This window comes from Sinohyriopsis cumingii, chromosome 16 (assembly GCF_028554795.1).
Source record: "Sinohyriopsis cumingii isolate HCF-2022 chromosome 16, ASM2855479v2, whole genome shotgun sequence".
NCBI lineage: Eukaryota > Metazoa > Mollusca > Bivalvia > Unionida > Unionidae > Sinohyriopsis > Sinohyriopsis cumingii.
This window is the reverse complement of record NC_142976.1, coordinates 19341524-19360799: the sequence shown is the minus strand read 5'-3', so window position 1 is coordinate 19360799 and position 19276 is coordinate 19341524. Positions and strand designations below refer to the sequence as shown.

Sequence of the window (19276 nt, the reverse complement as noted above, 5' to 3'; positions counted from 1 at the left end):
TTTGGTATGACTTGGCCAGGGATCGAATCCACGACCTCCCACAACCGAGGCGGATGCTCTTACCACTAGGAGCAGTGTTATAGAGGTTGGTATATGTGGGCAAGGCAGTGGGTGCCAAAACTCATCAGTGCAGGTTCATTTCTCCTTCGAACACATTCCCTATCACATTAATGTTGGAATATAAGCCCAACTACATCCTGAATCAAGCCCTCCCAAAGATGAAATTTGTATTTCTATTATATATAAACAAAGGGCAATAACTCTTGCCCATTACCTACCCATTGCTTTTGAACTGACAATAATGTTCACTTTGCCTCCAGAAGCCAAGTTGATATTTGTGATATTTTTATTCCAATATCTCACTGAGGTGTGTGTGTGTGTTTTGGATTTTTAGTGCAGCTTTAACAATTTTCCAGTCATATTGCTATTTTGTTTGCAGTATGGCAGTTTATAGTGATGTCTATCACAGGGGCATCATGCCACAGACATGTAGCATCATGTCCTACCCAGTCACATTACTCTGACACCAGGCCGACCAGTCCTATCACTAACCCATGCGAGCATCTAGCGAGGTAACTGTTTGTACCATTTTTATTAGTCTTTGGTATGACTTGGCAGGGGATACTCAAACCACTTAGGCCACTGGAGCAGTTTTGAGGATTTTGTTATTTTCGAACCTATTTAGGTTTATTCTACAGGTGGTATACATTATTTTTTAACTTTTGACCATAATTATGTTAACAGTTTTCACCAGTGTGTCCTTCCATATTTCCTCGCAGTTGGGACATTTTTCCACAGTTGGGGAAAAAAAATCCAAGTCTATCTGCCAAGATCAGTGATCCAGACAGTTCAAAAAATTCAAGTCTATCTGCCAAGATCAGTGATTCAGACAGTTCCAAAAATCCAAGTCTATCTGCCAAGATCAGTGATCCAGACAGTTCCAAAAATCCAAGTCTATCTGCCAAGATCAGTGATCCAGACAGTTCCAAAGCCTTCTTTCTCTGAGAGTCCGCTTCCAGCATTATTTGCAATCTCATTGGTATAAGACCCATTTTGATGCCTTCTTCACAGATCTCCCAACATTAGACAAGAAATTTGCTTCAGTCAGACTGACTTTATCTGCTTCTGTGATGGATAAAGACATTTTGCACACCACTTCAAAACTTGTTCACAATATAGTATCATTATCTTGGTGTCTGTGGTGATTTTCTTTCCAACTTGCATACAAGGCCAGTAATGCACATCTCACCCTGACCCTTTTGAACCTCCCTTTGGATCACCATGGTTGTTCAGTGGCTTAATGGAGGGATTGTGAAGGCAGGCAGTCCAAGAACTGCCCCTCCATTTCTCTGCTACAACCATCACCCTATGCATCATCTCATTCACCCTCAGTGATATGATTACTGAAGACAAGGAGATATGGGATTGTTTGCTGCATTCCCACTCCTATGCATGACGACAATCTGCTGATTAGTATTGGAGATGTATCAAGGGGATAGGAAACAAAATTCCTCAACTACCCCATGCCTCTGCCCTCTTGCCATTGACTTATGACTCTGTTAGGCACTTGAGTCTTGTTTGCATTGGATCAGTCTCATTCTCCCAAGCAAGTCATCTATCCATATGGTTTCAGAGGGGCTTTGGTTCTTATTTGCCATCCCCCTCCACTTTTTCCATCCCCCTCCACTTTCATTCTCTACAGTCAGACTTGGTAAGTGACATTTTTTTTGCAAGAGATATGGACGTTCTTCATGCAACAACTGGTGGAGGTTGTTCAGAATCCACATTTTCTGGTCTTTTCCTCCAAGCCCTTTCTGCTTAGGTTGACCAATGGCATTCAGGATGGAGCGTGCAAGATCAATCCACCTCTCCATCTGTCTAAATGAATTTGCCATCTTTCTTGATCTAACTGATGCACAATTTCATGTTCCATTCCATTTGTCCTTATGGAAATTCCTGTGGTTTACAAAGAAATTGTTATCAGTCTCATGCTATCTCCCAGTTTAAAAATAAGTCCTTGGGCCTTCATGAAACTACTCCATCTATTCTGTTCTAATAAAAGGAAAGAATGATCTCATTTCCCTTTGCCATCATCCAGGATTTCTGATCAGTTGTGAAGTCCTGTCTTTGTCCATCTCATAAGCTCATGCATCTGACTGTGGATTTTCTCACTCACCTCAACCCTGGTATGTCTTACTCACCTTCTGGTGGTTCAAATCATTGCCCTCGCTGAATCCATTTCCAACACAAAATTAATCACAAGCATGGAGTTTCTGCAGTTGCTCAGATTGTTCTCTGGAACAATGGATCTTATCCTGCTGGGTTGTCTCTCAATGTGACCTTTGGTGATGAGCTTGCTTTCTCAAGGGCATCCCTCTTCCATGCCATTTGATTACAGGATCAATGTGACGAGTCATATAGTATCATTCTTGGACCAGTGATGCAATCAAGGTTGTCTCTCAACAGAAATACCTCATGAACAGCCACACCAGGATGGGATCATGTGTCCAAATGAACACACCTGTCAACACTATTTGCAACCAGTGGGTCCAGAGGACAGAGGCCTTCAAGTCAATCTCTTGTAGATGAGAGTTATCATTAAAACATTTTGGAGCGACCATATTCAGCACAAGATACAGCTCATCTGGTCAGACAACTCAGTGGTGGCGACATACCTCCTCAAATAGGGAAGTACCAAATCACCCCAACACTACATCGTGGTCTGGGCATCCCTTCATTGGTGTGCACAAGGCAACATTGGCTTCCAGATCAGACATATTCCCATCAGACTCAGCCTTGGTTGATTCTCTGTCAAGGAGGTGACAGATTCTCCCTCCATTCATTGGTCTTCATCAGATTTGCCAGCTATGGGAGCATTTGATGAGTGATCTTTTTACAAGAAGGTGGAATCACAAACTGCCCACTTTCACTTCCCCAGTACCGGGTCCCATGGTTTGGTTCATTAACATTTTTTCTCTCAGTTGGGGGATATGTGGCCCTTTATCTACTCTATCTTAAGATTATGTAGCAACTGAGGGGCCAGAGGTGCAAAATGATTCTAATTGTCCCTCTCTGCTGAGACAAATTCTGGATCAACAGTCTTCTTGATTCAGTGATACATGTAAATCTATCCAGGAATATCCTGTGTTATGTATATTTAATTTACATTGTTTGTCTGTTTTTTTTTATAATTTTTTTATATTTCATTACATGCTATTATAATGTAACATTGTTTGTTGGACTTGACCTTGTCCGAAATTAAGTTAATTTCTGCTTGACTCAAATTGACTTTTTTTAATTTATTCTGTGTAAGCAACTAATGCATAGCTAAATTACTTTCTATGTGTATGGGTTTAAAATCAGAATTATTATTAATAGAAGTAAATATGTTTATTTGGGTCTAGTTTTGGAACTTTCCTAGTGTATTTTGTATAATGTGGGTTATGGATTTTATTTTGTAAACATTAGGATTGTTAGGTAATAGTTTCTTTTAGAAAATGCTAATTGTGCCCTAAGGTCAAGTTGAAAACTATGTAATCTTGTAACTGAAAGGATTGTTTTCAGTTGTGCTTTAAGATCTATCACTTTGAAGTTGTATTACATGTTGTGCCCAGTTGGCCTGAATTTTGTTTCTTCAAATTATTGAATTCAAGTAATTATTTTCTCTGGAAATACAAAAGTGCTCTGATAAAATCCTTGGATAGAGACATTCATTGGAATTTATAGTGACTTCAAACCTGGAACTATATTGCTGTGATTCAACAAAAGACAGTTGTCACTTCAACACTCTACAAGCTACCATAGACACATCATTGCTGTCAGTTTATTCAGGGCTTTAAATTAGTAGGACTTGTGCTTGTAATTCTTTGATTTTTTTTTTATAGTTAATTCACAATATCGTAAAAAAAATCTCATTTTCACTTTGTATTCTAGGGAAATAAATAATTTGTTGAATTCTACAATGCTTGTTGCTTTTCACTTTTTTCAGTTGCTTATTTTAAGAGCATATTAGACTTGTAAAACTGACCAGGCAGAATCTTCTCAAATACCCTCAACCCCACACTTATTTTAAGAGCATAGACTCATAAAACTGACCAGGCTGAATCTTCTCAAATACCCTCAATCCCACGCTTATTTTAAGAGCATAGACTCGTAAAACTGACCAGGCTGAATCTTTTCAAATACCCTCAATCCCACGCTTATTTTAAGAGCATAAACCTGTAAAACTGACCAGGCTGAATCTTTTCAAATACCCTCACCCCCATGTTTATTTTAAGAGCATAGACTTGCAAAACTGACCAGGCTGAATCTTTTCAAATACCCTCACCCCCACGCTTATTTTAAGAGCATAGACGTGTAAAACTGACCAGGCTGAATCTTCTCAAATACCCTCAATCCCACGCTTATTTTAAGAGCATAGACTTGTAAAACTGACCAGGCTGAATGTTCTCAAATACCCTCACCCCCACGCTTATTTTAAGGGCATAGACTCGTAAAACTGACCAGGCTGAATCTTCTCAAATACCCTCACCCCCACGCTTATTTTAAGGGCATAGACTCGTAAAACTGACCAGGCTGAATCTTCTCAAATACCCTCACCCCCACACTTATTTTAAGAGCATAGACTCATAAAACTGACCAGGCTGAATCTTCTCAAATACCCTCAATCCCATGCTTATTTTAAGAGCATAGACTTGTAAAACTGACCAGACTGAATCTTTTCAAATACCTCAACCCCACACTTATTTTAAGAGCATAGACTTGTAAAACTGACCAGGCTGACTCTTTTCAAATACCCTCACCCCCACGCTTATTTTAAGAGCATAGACTTGTAAAACTGACCAAGGTGAATCTTTTCAAATACCTTCAACCCCATGTGTTCCATCCTAACCTGGACCATCTTCTCCTTCATGCTCAGTTCTTGTCCAGAGAGCCTTACAGCAAAACCAATTTAAACCTTTAATATTTGGATGAATTACATAAGTTAGTAATCCTTCCACTTTAATTCGTTGCAGAGGGAAGTGGTACATTTTCAGGGACTGGCATAAAGTCAGAACATTGTCCCATTAAGTGCCTATATCCCCACAACTAGCTGACTTTTTTCTTTGTCTGTTCAAAGAGAAAAGGTTGGCTCCAGTTAGTATTAATGGGCATGTCCTATTATTATGGTAGGGAGAATCTTGGTCTTAATGAAGACATCTCTGACTGTTGTCCAACTTTGACATCATAAGGCCTCAATCACTAACATTGTTTTCCTAAGTGGAATATTTCCTGGGTTCTGAGTTCAAAGTAATTTTGAGCCTTTAGCCGGGACCTCACTGAAGTACCTTTCACATAAAACCTGTTTCATGATGGTGCTTGCTTTGGTTTGCAGAATCATTGAACAACATGTCCTCTTTGTTGACTGAGCTGACCTTCAGTTTTGATCAGATGGCTTCATGGTCTTTATGATGCAAACCAGTTTGGTCACCAGAAATTGTTTGCTGTCAGTGGGCATTCAATATATCATTGTATGGCTTCTCAGAGTCCTGTATTGACACAGCCCAAGAGGCTTTCAAACAGAACCTGGCACATTTATTTGCTCGAACTTTATCTGAAGTGGTCTAAGCCAGTTTGTGAAGCTCAAAGATGCCTCTTTCTCACAGTTAAACCTGAAAAAAGAGGACATAACCCTTCAAACCCTCTCAGTGTGGTTGAAGTGGGTAGTATGCACAACATACTCTGATATATAACTAGAACAGAGACACATCCTGCTCATGAGATAAGAATAATCTATGAAAGCCATGCCTTGGCCATCATATCTCTATCAAAAACAAGGTTGAGGCCATCAGCTGGCTTGCACAGTCAACATTCTAGAGTTTATCTACAAGACTTGACTCCACCATGACAACTCTGGATCTAATTGACTCACAAGCGGCCACCAGATTCACTTTATGCCAGATCCACAATCTCCGGGTGAGCACCCCACGTGGTCTTCACTGGATTTGCCTAGACATTTTATGTGGCAAGAAGATGATAACTCTACAGAATCATCACACAATTCAAGTGAACACTTTTATGTGTTCCCCAACTAGTTGGCTAAATTTCAGCTGTACAGTTGCAGGTGTTTTTGTCACTTACTGTAATTTGACATATCTACATTTCAAGTCTAAATATTCTGGTCATTTGAGATAATCAATAACTTGCACATCCAGAATGGACATGTGGTTGTGTATATGGAAAAAGAATACTATCATAAAAATTAAAACATTTTTTTCATCTCCTGTTGAGAATAACCCTAGTTCCCCTATGACATTCATAACTGGCACTAAAACCTCCATACAGTCTCAACAAAAAACACACACACCCACAATAAAGGATGGAACCTTGTTGTGAATATAGGCATTCATGCAGAGCAGACACACTGGTATGGTGTGCCAGTAATTAACTCGCATCTAACTGCACAGTCGCTTGGAATTCCGCTAACAGAAATTATGGGCAGCCGTCACTGCCAAATGAAATGATTTAATCCAACAAAATAAATGATGAATTTAGATTCCAAATGATTTGATATTGAATAAAATGGTCTGAAGAACTGAATGGAATAATGCATTCAGATTCCCTGTGTATATTGGATTTATGCTAAATGATTTGCAATTTGACCTTACAATGTAGTGCTGTTCCCAGTCAGACCGATTACTTTCCACACATTTCACTTAATACGTTGTTTGGAATCTGAATGCAATATTCCATTTGGTTTTTCAGACCATTTTATTCAATACCAAATCATTTGGAATCTAAATTCATCATTTCATTCATTGGATTAAATCATTTCAATTTAGACTACATCATTTTATTTAATACCACATTATCTGGAAACAGATTTTGTCATTCCATTTTCTTCTTAAAATCATTTTATTTAATATCATCTCATTCAGAATCTGCATTCATCATTTGATTTATTGGTTTAAATCAATTGATTTTAGGCTATGTAAATTCAGTTAATAAAACATCATTTGGAATCAGAATTCATCATTCCGTTTTGTTTGCTTAAATCATTTTATTTAATACCAGATCATTTGGAATTTAAATTCATGATTTAATTTGTTGAGTTAAATCATTTCATTTTAGACTACATCATTTTATTTAATACCATGTCATTTGAAAGCAGATATCATCATTTTTTGGTTTTGTTCTTTAAATCATTTCATTTCATACTCTCGTCATTTCATTTAATACCATGTTATTTGGAATCTGAATTCATTATTTTATTTTTTGGGTTCAATCATTTCATTTCATGCTACATCATTCATATTACACAACATCATTTGGAATCTAAATTCATTATTCCATTTGTTGGGTTAAATCATTTCATTTCACACTACATCATTTTATTTAATACCACATCATCTGGAAATAGATTTCATCATTCTGTTTTCTTCTTTAAATCATTTCATGTGACACCACATCATTTGGAATATGGATTTATTCATTGGCTAGGTTAAATCATGTTTACACAAATAATGTTCTGTCTGAACCTGGAACCATTAGATATGGAGTACCACAAGGCTCAATTCTAGGTCCATTACTATTTATTTTATTTATTAATGACCTACCACTTGTACTAAGAGACTCAATATCATTTGCAGATCTCTATGCAGATGACACAACATTGTCAGATATCCAAAAACAAAGCATGAACTCGAAATTTCTTTACAGAATGCCCTAAATAAACTGAAAAACTGGTGCACATGCAATGGCATGGTGGTAAATACTGGCAAAACTAAAATATTACTTATCTCAACACAGCAAAGAAGGACAAATCTTGATAGTGATGAACTATGTCTGACATGGAATGATACAAATTTGCAAATGGTCTGTCATGATAGACTACTTGGTGTTCTGGTAGATAATAACCTATCATGGGCTGAACATATCAAAGATATCAATAAAAAAGTCAATTCAAGTTTATGGCTTCTCAGTAGGATAAGACATTTTCTCCCTGAAAGGCACAGAAAACTATTTTATAACAGTTACATACAATCCTATTTAGACTATTGTAATAAAGTATGGAGTAATTCAAATGATAAAAACATAGCAAAGCTGGCACATCTTCAAAAAGAGCATTTGGGCTAATATCACTCCAGAAAGAAAGCAAGGAAAATTTAGCTGGTAGGTTAAAATTATTACCTATTAAAGACCATATCTATTTTAGAAAAGCCAAATTAATGTACAGAATATCACATAATAGTGCTCCTGAATATTTACAATCACTATTCTAGTATAGGCTACCTGGTAATACTCCCCACCTGCGATCCATGTCTACCAAACAGTATAAAATTCCCAAACCAAATAAGGAGTTATTTAAACAAAGTTTCCAATACTCTGGAACTCTGCTCTGGAATTGTATTCCAGTTGAGATTAGAAATGCTCACTCTGTTTCCTTCTTCCAAACCCAATATATCCAGTGGCTTCAGAGATGCAGCTAAAATAAATAAATTCCTTTGTATGAGGGCCTCAAGGTAGATTAGTTCTTAGCTAATTGAGTTACCCTCTTTAAATAAGGTCATTATTATTATTATTATTATTATTATTATTATTATCATTATTTGATTTCATACTACATCATTTGAGTAATATAATTTTGGCGGTGACGGTTGCCCCTAGGAAATCACTGCTGATAGAAAAAGTTACAAATACACACCAGACAGAGTGGAAAGTGCTGTCCCTGGATCTTACAGGAGAATGTGTTGTGATATGAAGTGAAACTATATGCAGAGAAAGAATATTATCATACATGTTAGATATAGTGTTAATTTGTCAGCTACTGAGAAATGAACCAAGGTCTGCAGGTTATGGTATTCATTGCATTGTCTGCATGCATCAATGAACACATGGACTTATTTGATATTCACTTTATATGCCTAGAATTATATTTTGTAACATCTAGCTCAGCTGCATGTTCTGCCAGAAATTTACATTTCTTGCCTGTATTATTTTAATTCCTGAACATTCTTTGTCCAAGGCCTGTCATTGGTATCTTGGGTTTTCCATGGATAAACATGTAACTTACAAATCATTCAAACTATTATTGAATCTTGGCTTCAAACCTCTTGAAACATGCCAAACAGAGCAATCCAGACAGAGAGTCAGGGACAATCATCTGGTGTCCTCATAAAGCAATCCAAACAGGGAGTCAGGGACAATCATCTGGTGTCCTCATAAAGCAAGCCAAATAGAGAGTCGGGGACAATCATCTGGTGTCCTCATAAAGCAAGCCAAACAGAGAGTAAGGGACAATCATCTTTTGTCCTCATAAAGCAAGCCAAAAACAGGGAGTCAGGGACAGTCATCTGGTGTCCTCATAAAGCAAGCCAAAAAGAGGGAGTCAGGGACAATCATCTGGTGTCCTCATAAAGCAAGCCAAACAGAGAGTCAGGGACAATCATCTGGTGTCCTCATAAAGCAAGCCAAAAACAGAGTTGTGGACAGTTATTTCATCCTCTCACTTCATCAACTACCTGGATGAAAACCCCAGCATCAGTTGATATTTTGACTAAAAAGGAAGAATCTACTTTCAAATTACTGACAAAGCCATACTCTATCTTTAACAACACTCTGATTTGATACACAGTGGCACTGCTGTTGACTTTATATTGGACCTAGTATCTATGACAGTCTTCCAACAGGTGGAACAAAGCTTGTCTTCTCCTACTCCAAATCCCACAGGACATGTGTGGCAGTCCATTTCAACTCATGTATTAAACAGTGATGCTGAATATACCAGTGCCATAACAGCAGTTTTAAATCTACAGCTAATGAGATACAGTGGTCTCTACCTGTACCTTCCTTAAGAATCCTCATAAGGCCAAGCTACACTACCAACTTTTATCTTCTAATCTCCTATTTGATGGCCAGGTGGACTAACTCTGCAAACGAGCCACCAAGGAGACCAATTCCCTCCCTCACAATCTCAGCATCAGCATAGGGACATTAAAGGAAATTAACAAAAGATCGCAGGGACATCCCTAGGACACAGGTCTCTGGGAAGCAGTCCTACCAAAGTTATACCCATCGAAAACCACAGTTCTCATGAACAAAAGTGGACAAGAGATAAAAGGAGAATAATTGTTTTTGCAAACATTTCTCTCCAAGACAGCCTAGATATTTTAAAAAATGACATCATCTCTACGCTGCCCTTAGCACAGATCCCAGAAGGAGGAAGGCTCCCATTCAGCCTAATGGGACAAGATTTGCCATGATGATCAGTGGACCTGACAAGTGGTTTCCAAGGGACTCAGCATCACTTTCAGCACACCTCCATCTTTGTCCAGGGTTCCTTCAGCTATTTATTGCATTATTTGTAGGAAATAATTTTCATCAGAATATATTAAATTAGCTAAAGTTGACATAGTAATAAGGTTATGAGATAATTTACATAGGGTTATTCTTTATATTACAACAAATATCAGCTTAGTGAAATGGTCAGCTGCTTAGTTATCCTTAGGCAAGTGGAAAATACCACGTCCACTTTGGACTCTTGTTGAACATATGCCATGGTGGTACAGGTGAGGTATGTTGGAGTTTGTTAACTTTTGTATCATTTAAATTTATTCCAGTGTGTTCATGAACTGACTTCAGAATCCCAAAAGGTTCAGCAAAATACAATGTTTGTTTGCCTTTTTTTAATGCCCTCCATTTGTTGCACCCTAGCTCACCTTACTCACCAACACTGTTATATGGATGCATTGCAGAAAGAGTAGTCCAGGCATGAAAAAGAAGGTTGTTGTAACCAATATTTTAGACCTGAATGGCTTTTGTATATTTTATTCTCCCACTGCTTGCATCAGAGCCAGTGTGATTTAGTCCTGTCCTTTCCTTTCTGAGATGATTGGCTGAGTGGTTAACATGCTGAACTCATGATCTAAAGGATGCGGGTTTGAATCTACCATCAAACTAGCCCACGTCAGCTGCTGTGATGTGTCCTTCGTCAAGGCACTTTACTCCAGATGCCTTGGCACTAAATAACCTACTTGCATTGAGGTGGTAAAAAGCACCAAACCAAACCAAAACAAGAAGCGGACAAAAATGGCATTTAGTATGCTTGTTTGCATGCAGATGACCGAAATTTGTTTTCTTGCCACAAAGGCATTTTTTCCATTATTTTATAATTTCTGAAATTTTTGGGTAAAAAACTTAACAGCTTAATTCAGTGAAATTTGGTAGTCATATTTTTGTATGCATTTGTCAATGATTTCATTAAATGTTGCGGCCACTCAAACCATTTTTTTAAAATGTATGTTTTGGTGTTGCTTTCCGTAGATAATGAAAATTGATAGTTGGTATACATATGTCGATGACCTGGTATTTTAGTGACACAGCAGCAATTTTTTCACCTTTTTTTGCTTTGACATTTTAGGGCTCAGTAACAGTATGTTTCTTTACACAAAGAAAATCAGGGTAGATGTTTGTTCATAACAACTTTGTCATAATCATTCCTAACATAGGTCACTTTGACCTACACTGCTTTTTCAGCTTGAGTGATTTTTGGGGGTGATATTTTTGGGTCATTTGTACCACTTCTTACATTTTTAACTTCAGTTCACCTTCAGTCAGCTTTGTGATGTTTATCAACAAGAGTAACCTAACCTTTGATAAGGGGCCCCGAGTGGCCAAGTGGTCTAAAGTGCTCTCAATTATGGTTCATTGCCATCTCACCTCTGTCTGTGCCAGTTTGAGTCTTGGATTCAGCCAATGTGGGTATGTGAGAAAGCTTGCCAGTAGCTTCTCATGGGTCAGTGGTTCTTTCCGAGGTTTTCCTGGGTTCTTCCTCCACCATTAATACTGGCCGCCATGTAAAGCCTATCATGTACTGAAACATGGCATTAAACCCAACAACAAGAAGAACCATTGATAAAGCTGGTTACTGTGACCTCTTTTTCATGCTTGAGTATATTTTATATTTTCAACGGTTTCTTTGTAACATGATCCATATCTTGAACAATAATTCACCTTCTTTTGTTAAAATTATATATTGATTATTTGGCTGCTTCTCGGGAATAGTAACTCTACAATACAAAAAGCAGATCATTGTGACCTACTTTTAACTCTGAATATCTTTTTTATTTTCAGAGTTTTATTGGTAGCATCATTCATATCTTGAATAATATTTCACATACAAATCAAAATAAGTGTATAGATCCATCACATGAAGTTTTGGCAATTTAACCATGCCAAAAGTTAAAGTTCACAGTAACTTACTTTTTAAGCTAAAATGTCTTTTGTGAATTCACTGTTCTTATTACTGTTTCATCTACAATCATAAATATTGATATATTGAGACACCTTAGGAAGAGTAACACTGTGATAGCAATAGTAGGTCCCTGACCTATTTTTGTATTTCATGAACTTTGTTGCCAAAATCAATTTCACCTCCAGTCTAGAACAATTTGGAGTCCTGCATCTATCAAATAATGCACTGGCTTAACTTCACAGACACTAAACACTAGTTCAGAAAGTAGGTTCCTTTCTAAAACCATCTCCAACTCCTACCTAACTTAACATATAGATTTATCTTCAGTGGTACTAAATCAAAAGTGAGTTACCAACTTTTAGTCATAATAATCTACTTTCGATGTTCAATTCATTAAGATGCATCACGATGTAACTTATTCACATGTGTCTAAAACTGACATTGTTAAAATATATCCAGTTTAAGTGCATCTTGGTGATGATATCAAACAACCATAAAAAGTAGGTAACAGCGGCCTTTCCTTACCAGCATAGACTTTGCAACTGATATACACCTTAACCCACACATTTGACATTTCATGCCTTACACTCCTCACTTTTAAAAATGACCAGTAATATAATTATATAGTCTTATCTTATTATTCATTACTTGCTGGCATGTCGGCTGACCTAGCTTCACAAAAGTATAGTGTGGTTGGCAAATGGATTTATGTTTGAGGAATACTTTCTTGATAGAAATGATTCAACCCATGCATACACAGTACTGATAATATTTGAATACTATTACTTCATGATTGAAAACCAATGTATTTCATGATGTATTTGAATCAGATAAACAATTACCATTATTATTGTAATATTTTTTATTTTATAATCATCATGTTAAGTTCACAAAGGATCTTAATACAGCTTCAGATATAGATCCATTATGTTCTTTCTTTTACAGCAATACAAGATGATGATGAGAACAAGAAATATGACTGTTTCATCTTTATTTTCTTGACATTTGGCAAGGATGACAAGATATTTTGCTCTGATGGTGAAGTTACAATTGAAAATATCCTGGAACCAATCAAGAAAAAACAGTCAATGGCACTAAAACCAAAGATAATTTTAATACAGGTACTCTAATTTTTTTATTCAAATTGTGGCATCCATCTCATTCCAAGGACTCTGAAAACTCAGAATGATTCAGGCCAATTTTATTCAAAAGTGACTACAATTATGAACAAGTGATTTTGCACCTGATCTCAAATGACTACAATTATGAGTGGGATCAACACATATTAATGAGTGATTTTGCAACTGATTTCAAATAACTACAATTATAAGTGAGATCAACACATATTATTGAGTGATTTTGCAACTGATTTCAAATAACTACAATTATAAGTGAGATCAACACATATTATTGAGTGATTTTGCAACTGATATCAAATGACTACAATTATGAGTGAGATACACTCATATTAACAAGTGATTTTGCAACTGATCTCAAATGACTACAAATTATGAGTGAGATCCACACATATTAATGAGTGATTCGACTGCTGATTGGGTGAGCTTGTGAGCATTTTAGCAACTCTTTTTTTTTAATAAGATTTTTATAAGACTTTATAATTAGGCTTTATTATCATCACAATAACCAATTTAGGTCAAGCAAGGACTGTGCAAGACTAACTTTCTGCTCCTACAGCTGATTGGCTGCTTTTCTGACCCCTAGATTGTGTTTCTGACCCAATTTTAATAAAATTTGGTAAATAGGCTCACATCATCCAGATGTTGGCTGAATTTGATTTATTATGAGCAAGATTTAGTTATGAGGTAATCTTTCATCTGTCTGGCAGAGGTTTTTACTACACTAGAAACTGTATTTTGGAATTTTGATCAAACTTGGTAATAATACTTGTACATTAAAGTTCTTAAAATAGAAATTAATAATGAGTGAGACCCATGCATATTAATGATATGATTTTATATTTGATTGGCTAACCTAGTCAACACCCTCAGTCAGATTTGGTAAATAGTTTTATATCACCAAAATTGTGGATAAATTTGATCATAAGAAAAATCTAAGCTTATTTTATTTTGTAATCTTGTATCTGATTGGCAGAACTAGTTTCCACTCTAGAGAACAAATTACGGTTGAATATTGTTCCAACTTGGTCAGTAAGCTTATATCATATTGGTCTAAGATTTTATGATAAAATATGTGCATACTAATGAGATGATCTTGCATCTGACTGGACAATAGATTTATTTCATCAAGATCTTGGACAAGTTCTTTTAGGTCCAAGATATTGTGCACATTATTTGTACCTTTATCTTTGGAAAGAATTATATCAGACTCAGTAAAATAGGTTAAATCAACAGGATATAAAGTTTGAACTGAGAATCTAAAAATAGATTGTATTGTTACAATATTGTATAAGTTTGCTTAGTGAAATGATCAACTTATGTGTTATGTAAGCCAGGAGAGTGATATTAGGTTCACTTCGGTCTCTTGTAATTTTTGTATCTTTTTATTTTTTAAATCTCTTTTGATCACATGCCTAAGACTGAAAGGAACCATATTGTTTTCTTTAATCACAAATAGGATTTCCTCAGTGAGGAACTACATGTAAAAAAAAGTAATGTCAGTTGAATTATGGATTACAAAAGTTTTAGCTCGACCTGCAGAAATTAGTACAACTATTTTACAGAGTGATGATGAACGTTTAAAAGCTGTCAGCTTGATCACAAAGGATGGAGGTGACCAACCAGGGGTTAGAAAAGTCCCCCAGGAGGCAGATATCTTTATCATGAGGAGTATTATTCCAGGTAAATATAAAATAGAATTATAATTAGAAGTATGGGCAATTACTATTATTCTTATATATTAATTTTACAGGTAAAATGTAAGCATTTTTCACATCTATTTATAACATCAGATACATACAGTAAAATGTAAATTATCCAGATGTAAATTATCTGGATGAATTGCTGTTTTGGACTAATACTGCTTCCCTTTTTAAATTTCTCTTGTTACAGTGTACGTGTATCTATTAATGAAACCAGTCTGAGGATCTCATCTCCAACATGGAATTGAGGAACAGAAATCAGAACAAAAACAATCAAAGATAATATTGTAGAATTTAATTGCAATAGTACCAGAATAACTGTTTTTATAATAATAAAAAATACTGTAAATGTAACTGAAAATGGGAGAGAGAGAGATACAAAGAGATAAAGTTTATTTTCACACCTGATTGTGCCATTATGTCAGTGTGTAATTTGTCATACACTTACTTAAGCAAGATTAAATATTCCTAATGATGCAATCAGTGGGGTTCTGTAGGCCAAGCCAATGTACAGCAATTAAATGTTGACCAGTGGTCAGTGGTGACTCATTGGATGATAAAACTTATTGACATACCAGCACATTTTTGGACCTTTAAATTAGTACCATATAGCAATTATTTTGCTGATATGTTGTTAAATGCTAATACAGATCATCACATTCTTAATTTTTGGAAGCACGATAGAAACCTATTTCCCTCATCATCTTTTACATTTAGTTGGTTTATCCTCTTAGATTTTTTGTACGTCTCGTTTTTTCACATTTTTGGAAAATTACTTTTAATTGGTACCATATAGCCATTATTGTGCAGAAGTGCTGTTATATTCAGATTTGAAAACTGTCAATCAGCCATCACAGCAATGCCTGCAAGTGTTTCCATGAGAACCTAATTAAGTGCTGACTGTGTTTTGAACTCCAACTACCAGAAGTGTTGGTTGCGTTGTTACAATCAATTAAAAATTGAACTGCATTGTATTATCATATTAGTCTTTTGTATGAAATTGGGTGTGTGTGTGGGGGGGAAAGAATAATAAAGAAAAGTTAAGAGGCATGTAAATCCTACCTTTACAAGAGCTAGCTGTTTATTGTCATGTTAAGTCAACCCATTTCAGTTGGCTAATCAAACACTGAGAATACATTTACATAAAGAAAATATTTTATATTAATTATTGGTTTATCATACTCATTCAGAAATTTGATCATTTATAGCAAAGGAACCAAGTGAAAGACATACCAGATGCTTGACAAGCTTGGTTTCATACAGGGATTATTATGGAGAAGCAAGTTCTAAAGTTAATGGTGAACTTAAAATTTCCAAATTATCAATCAGAGATTTCATTAAGGATGAGTAGAAGTTTTGCCACAACTTGCAATAAAATCACATCATCAGATTTCTATTAAACTGCCTAATGATTCTTAGACATTATTGGGAATCAATGATAAATATTCACAATAATTTTTTTAATGGATTATTTTGACAGACATTATCAAATAAGATTTAGGTTTTTCTTGTTCTCATTTTCTTTCTTGCATACAAAATCTAATCCATGATGGCATCACTTAAGTCTTTTTCATTTCACTAAAAAATTTGGTGAGATCTCACAAATATTTTGACCAAAACATTCATTGAAAATGTGGTGAGATCTCACTAAAATTTCACTGAAATATATGTGAGGTTTCAAAAAAAATTTGACTAAAACTTTTGTGAGATTTCACTAAAATTTTGATCATTATTTAGTATTATACTGAAGTTTCAGTAGTTTTTCAGATAGTTCATAAGTTTTCAAATTAATAAGAGATATGAATTAAACAAGACTTTATTAATCAAGGTGATATTAAGTGTGCATGAAAAAAATATACAGGTGTTGTAATTATATGACATCAAAGGCAAGAGATATGGGAATTGATAATAATAATAATAATAATAATAATATGACTTTATTTAGAGAAGGTAACTTAATTAGTTACAGAACTAATCTACATTGAGGCCTTCGATCTGTTATGTACAATATATACAGTATATACAACATGATGTGAAGAGTCTTGCTTGACACTAAATAATTAAGTGATTTTAAAACTCAAAGAATCAAGCCTGGAAAACATGCACAGGCATCAGTGAAAACATAAACATATATAAAATATAAAATATTAATCTGCATTGAAAAATTCACTATGAAAATAATGCAAAATTACAGAAAAGCAACCATTTTAGACATGAAATGAAGAAACACTAGGAGCCTGCCATATGTCACTTGTACTGCAGACTTCATTTTTGATTAATGTACAAACTATGATGCTGTTGTGGTCTCTTGAATTAGTCCTTGGTCCATAAGTAGTTGTGACAAACGTGTATCATGATACAGTGTGTATAATTACCCTTATTTTACACTGAATTCCATCACACCTATTTTTATAGAATATTTTGATAATATACAGAATGATGCCTCACGATATTGAAAGATGATTCTACATGTGGGCCAAGAAAATTCCACAAAGATATGACGATCTTTGATAGACATGGGTATTTGGCAACAATTCCCACCAATGATCTATATGCTGTCCTCCTTAAATTCATTCTGGAAGTTAATGAGTTTTGAGATATATAACTTCGAAATCATCCTGGTTCAATTCCTTGTCATATTTAACACGTTAGCCGCTATTGTGAAGCTCTTTATAGCACAAAAAGCAAAATGCTAGTCCTGGCGTTCAGTTTTCATACAGACTGACCAATTATATTCCCATCGACTTTGCATCCAAGCTATTCTCATTGCTGCACATTTTTCAGATGGTTATTCAATCTTGTATCCCACTCAGAAATTCAAATTACCATGTTTAGCATTCCCATCAGTTTCCATTATACACCAATTCATTGGGCAAGTACAACATTTTGACCAGTCAGAAAGCTTTTTACAGTGATCATCCTTTAAATAATAAACAAAACAAATTCTTATTAGAAAGCTCATTGCAGAATGGGACCAGATAGAGCATTATTTTTAAAAAAAGTTTTGGAGATGATGTTAAAAAAAGGATCTGTATCAAGGAAAATCAGATTCAGGTCAGGAGAAATTCTGATTTAAAGCAGAAAACAAGAAAACTTGTTTGAGGGCAGTTAAATCCAGTTTAAGTTAAACAAAAATACAACAACAACAACAAAATTTGATAAATATAACAAGGAAAGATTTGGAAAGAAGTTATTGTGCCCAAAAAAAAAATACACTTACAGCTATCAGAAACAAGAAATATAAAATGCTGCTGAAAATCATTCAAATTGTACAAGAAACAAAAAATTATTATATCTTATTGATATTTTTTTACTGAAATGTCAATGATATTACAATCACAAAATATCACTATATTTTCAGAATTTTTTGACAAACTCTCAATGAAATTTCAGTCACAAATTCCCACTGATATTTCAGAAATGTGGGCAGAGTCAGTGAAATTTAAATCACAAAATTTCACTGATATTTTCAGAAATTTTGGTAAAATCTCTTAAAATACCATAATTTTAGTGAAAAAGGACATTTGAGTGAATGTCCAAAAATGTTCACTGTGATTTTGCTGAAATTTCAGTCACATTTTCACTAGGGTATGATTTTTGTAGAGCATATTTTAAAAGGAAGCCAAAAAGATTACTTTTTAGAGTAAACATTAGATCAAGCCCAAAATCCACCTTGCACCAAATTTTCTAAGTCCAAAAATTCATCTATGCTTGTACTACCAGATATTAATTTTCTGATCATGTTTACATTTTTTCTACTTTTTTGTTCGTGTCTTTGTCTGTGTTTAAACATCTGTGGAAATAAATTAAAGAAAACTGACGTGCATGTGTTTCTTCAAATTTATATGAGTATATATTCATCCTTCCACATCAACTATACTGACATAGAGATGTACTCTAACTCCCACCAATATGTCCATTTGAATCAGATAGTTTAGGTTATCAATTCTTCAGAGAGTATTTTCCATGATGCTACAATACATGAGTCTGCTTTCCATAAGTTTTTCAGTCCATATCTCTTCCATACGGATTCCTGAAGTATTCCATATGGAATCCATGATAAATTTCTGTACAGGGACTCTAATATATCGTAGATGTCATATAATTATAAAAGCTGTATAATTTTCTTTCATGTATACTGAAATATTACAGGACTTAATAAAGTGCTGTATAATTTGTATCTATTATCTCATTTGAAATCTTTT

At 35.1% G+C, this 19276-nt stretch overlaps 1 protein-coding gene across 2 annotated transcripts in view; it reads left to right on the top strand.

Moving 5' to 3' along the window:
- Positions 1-19276, top strand: part of LOC149780026 (caspase-6-like) — a 41322-nt gene that overhangs the window by 18150 nt on the left and 3896 nt on the right. For both annotated transcript variants that reach the window (XM_089936781.1, XM_089936780.1), the window contains 2 exons: positions 13178-13353; positions 14934-15051. In XM_089936781.1, the coding sequence (XP_089792907.1) occupies positions 13178-13353; positions 14934-15051 (294 nt within the window). The remainder of the gene's footprint in view (positions 1-13177; positions 13354-14933; positions 15052-19276) is intronic.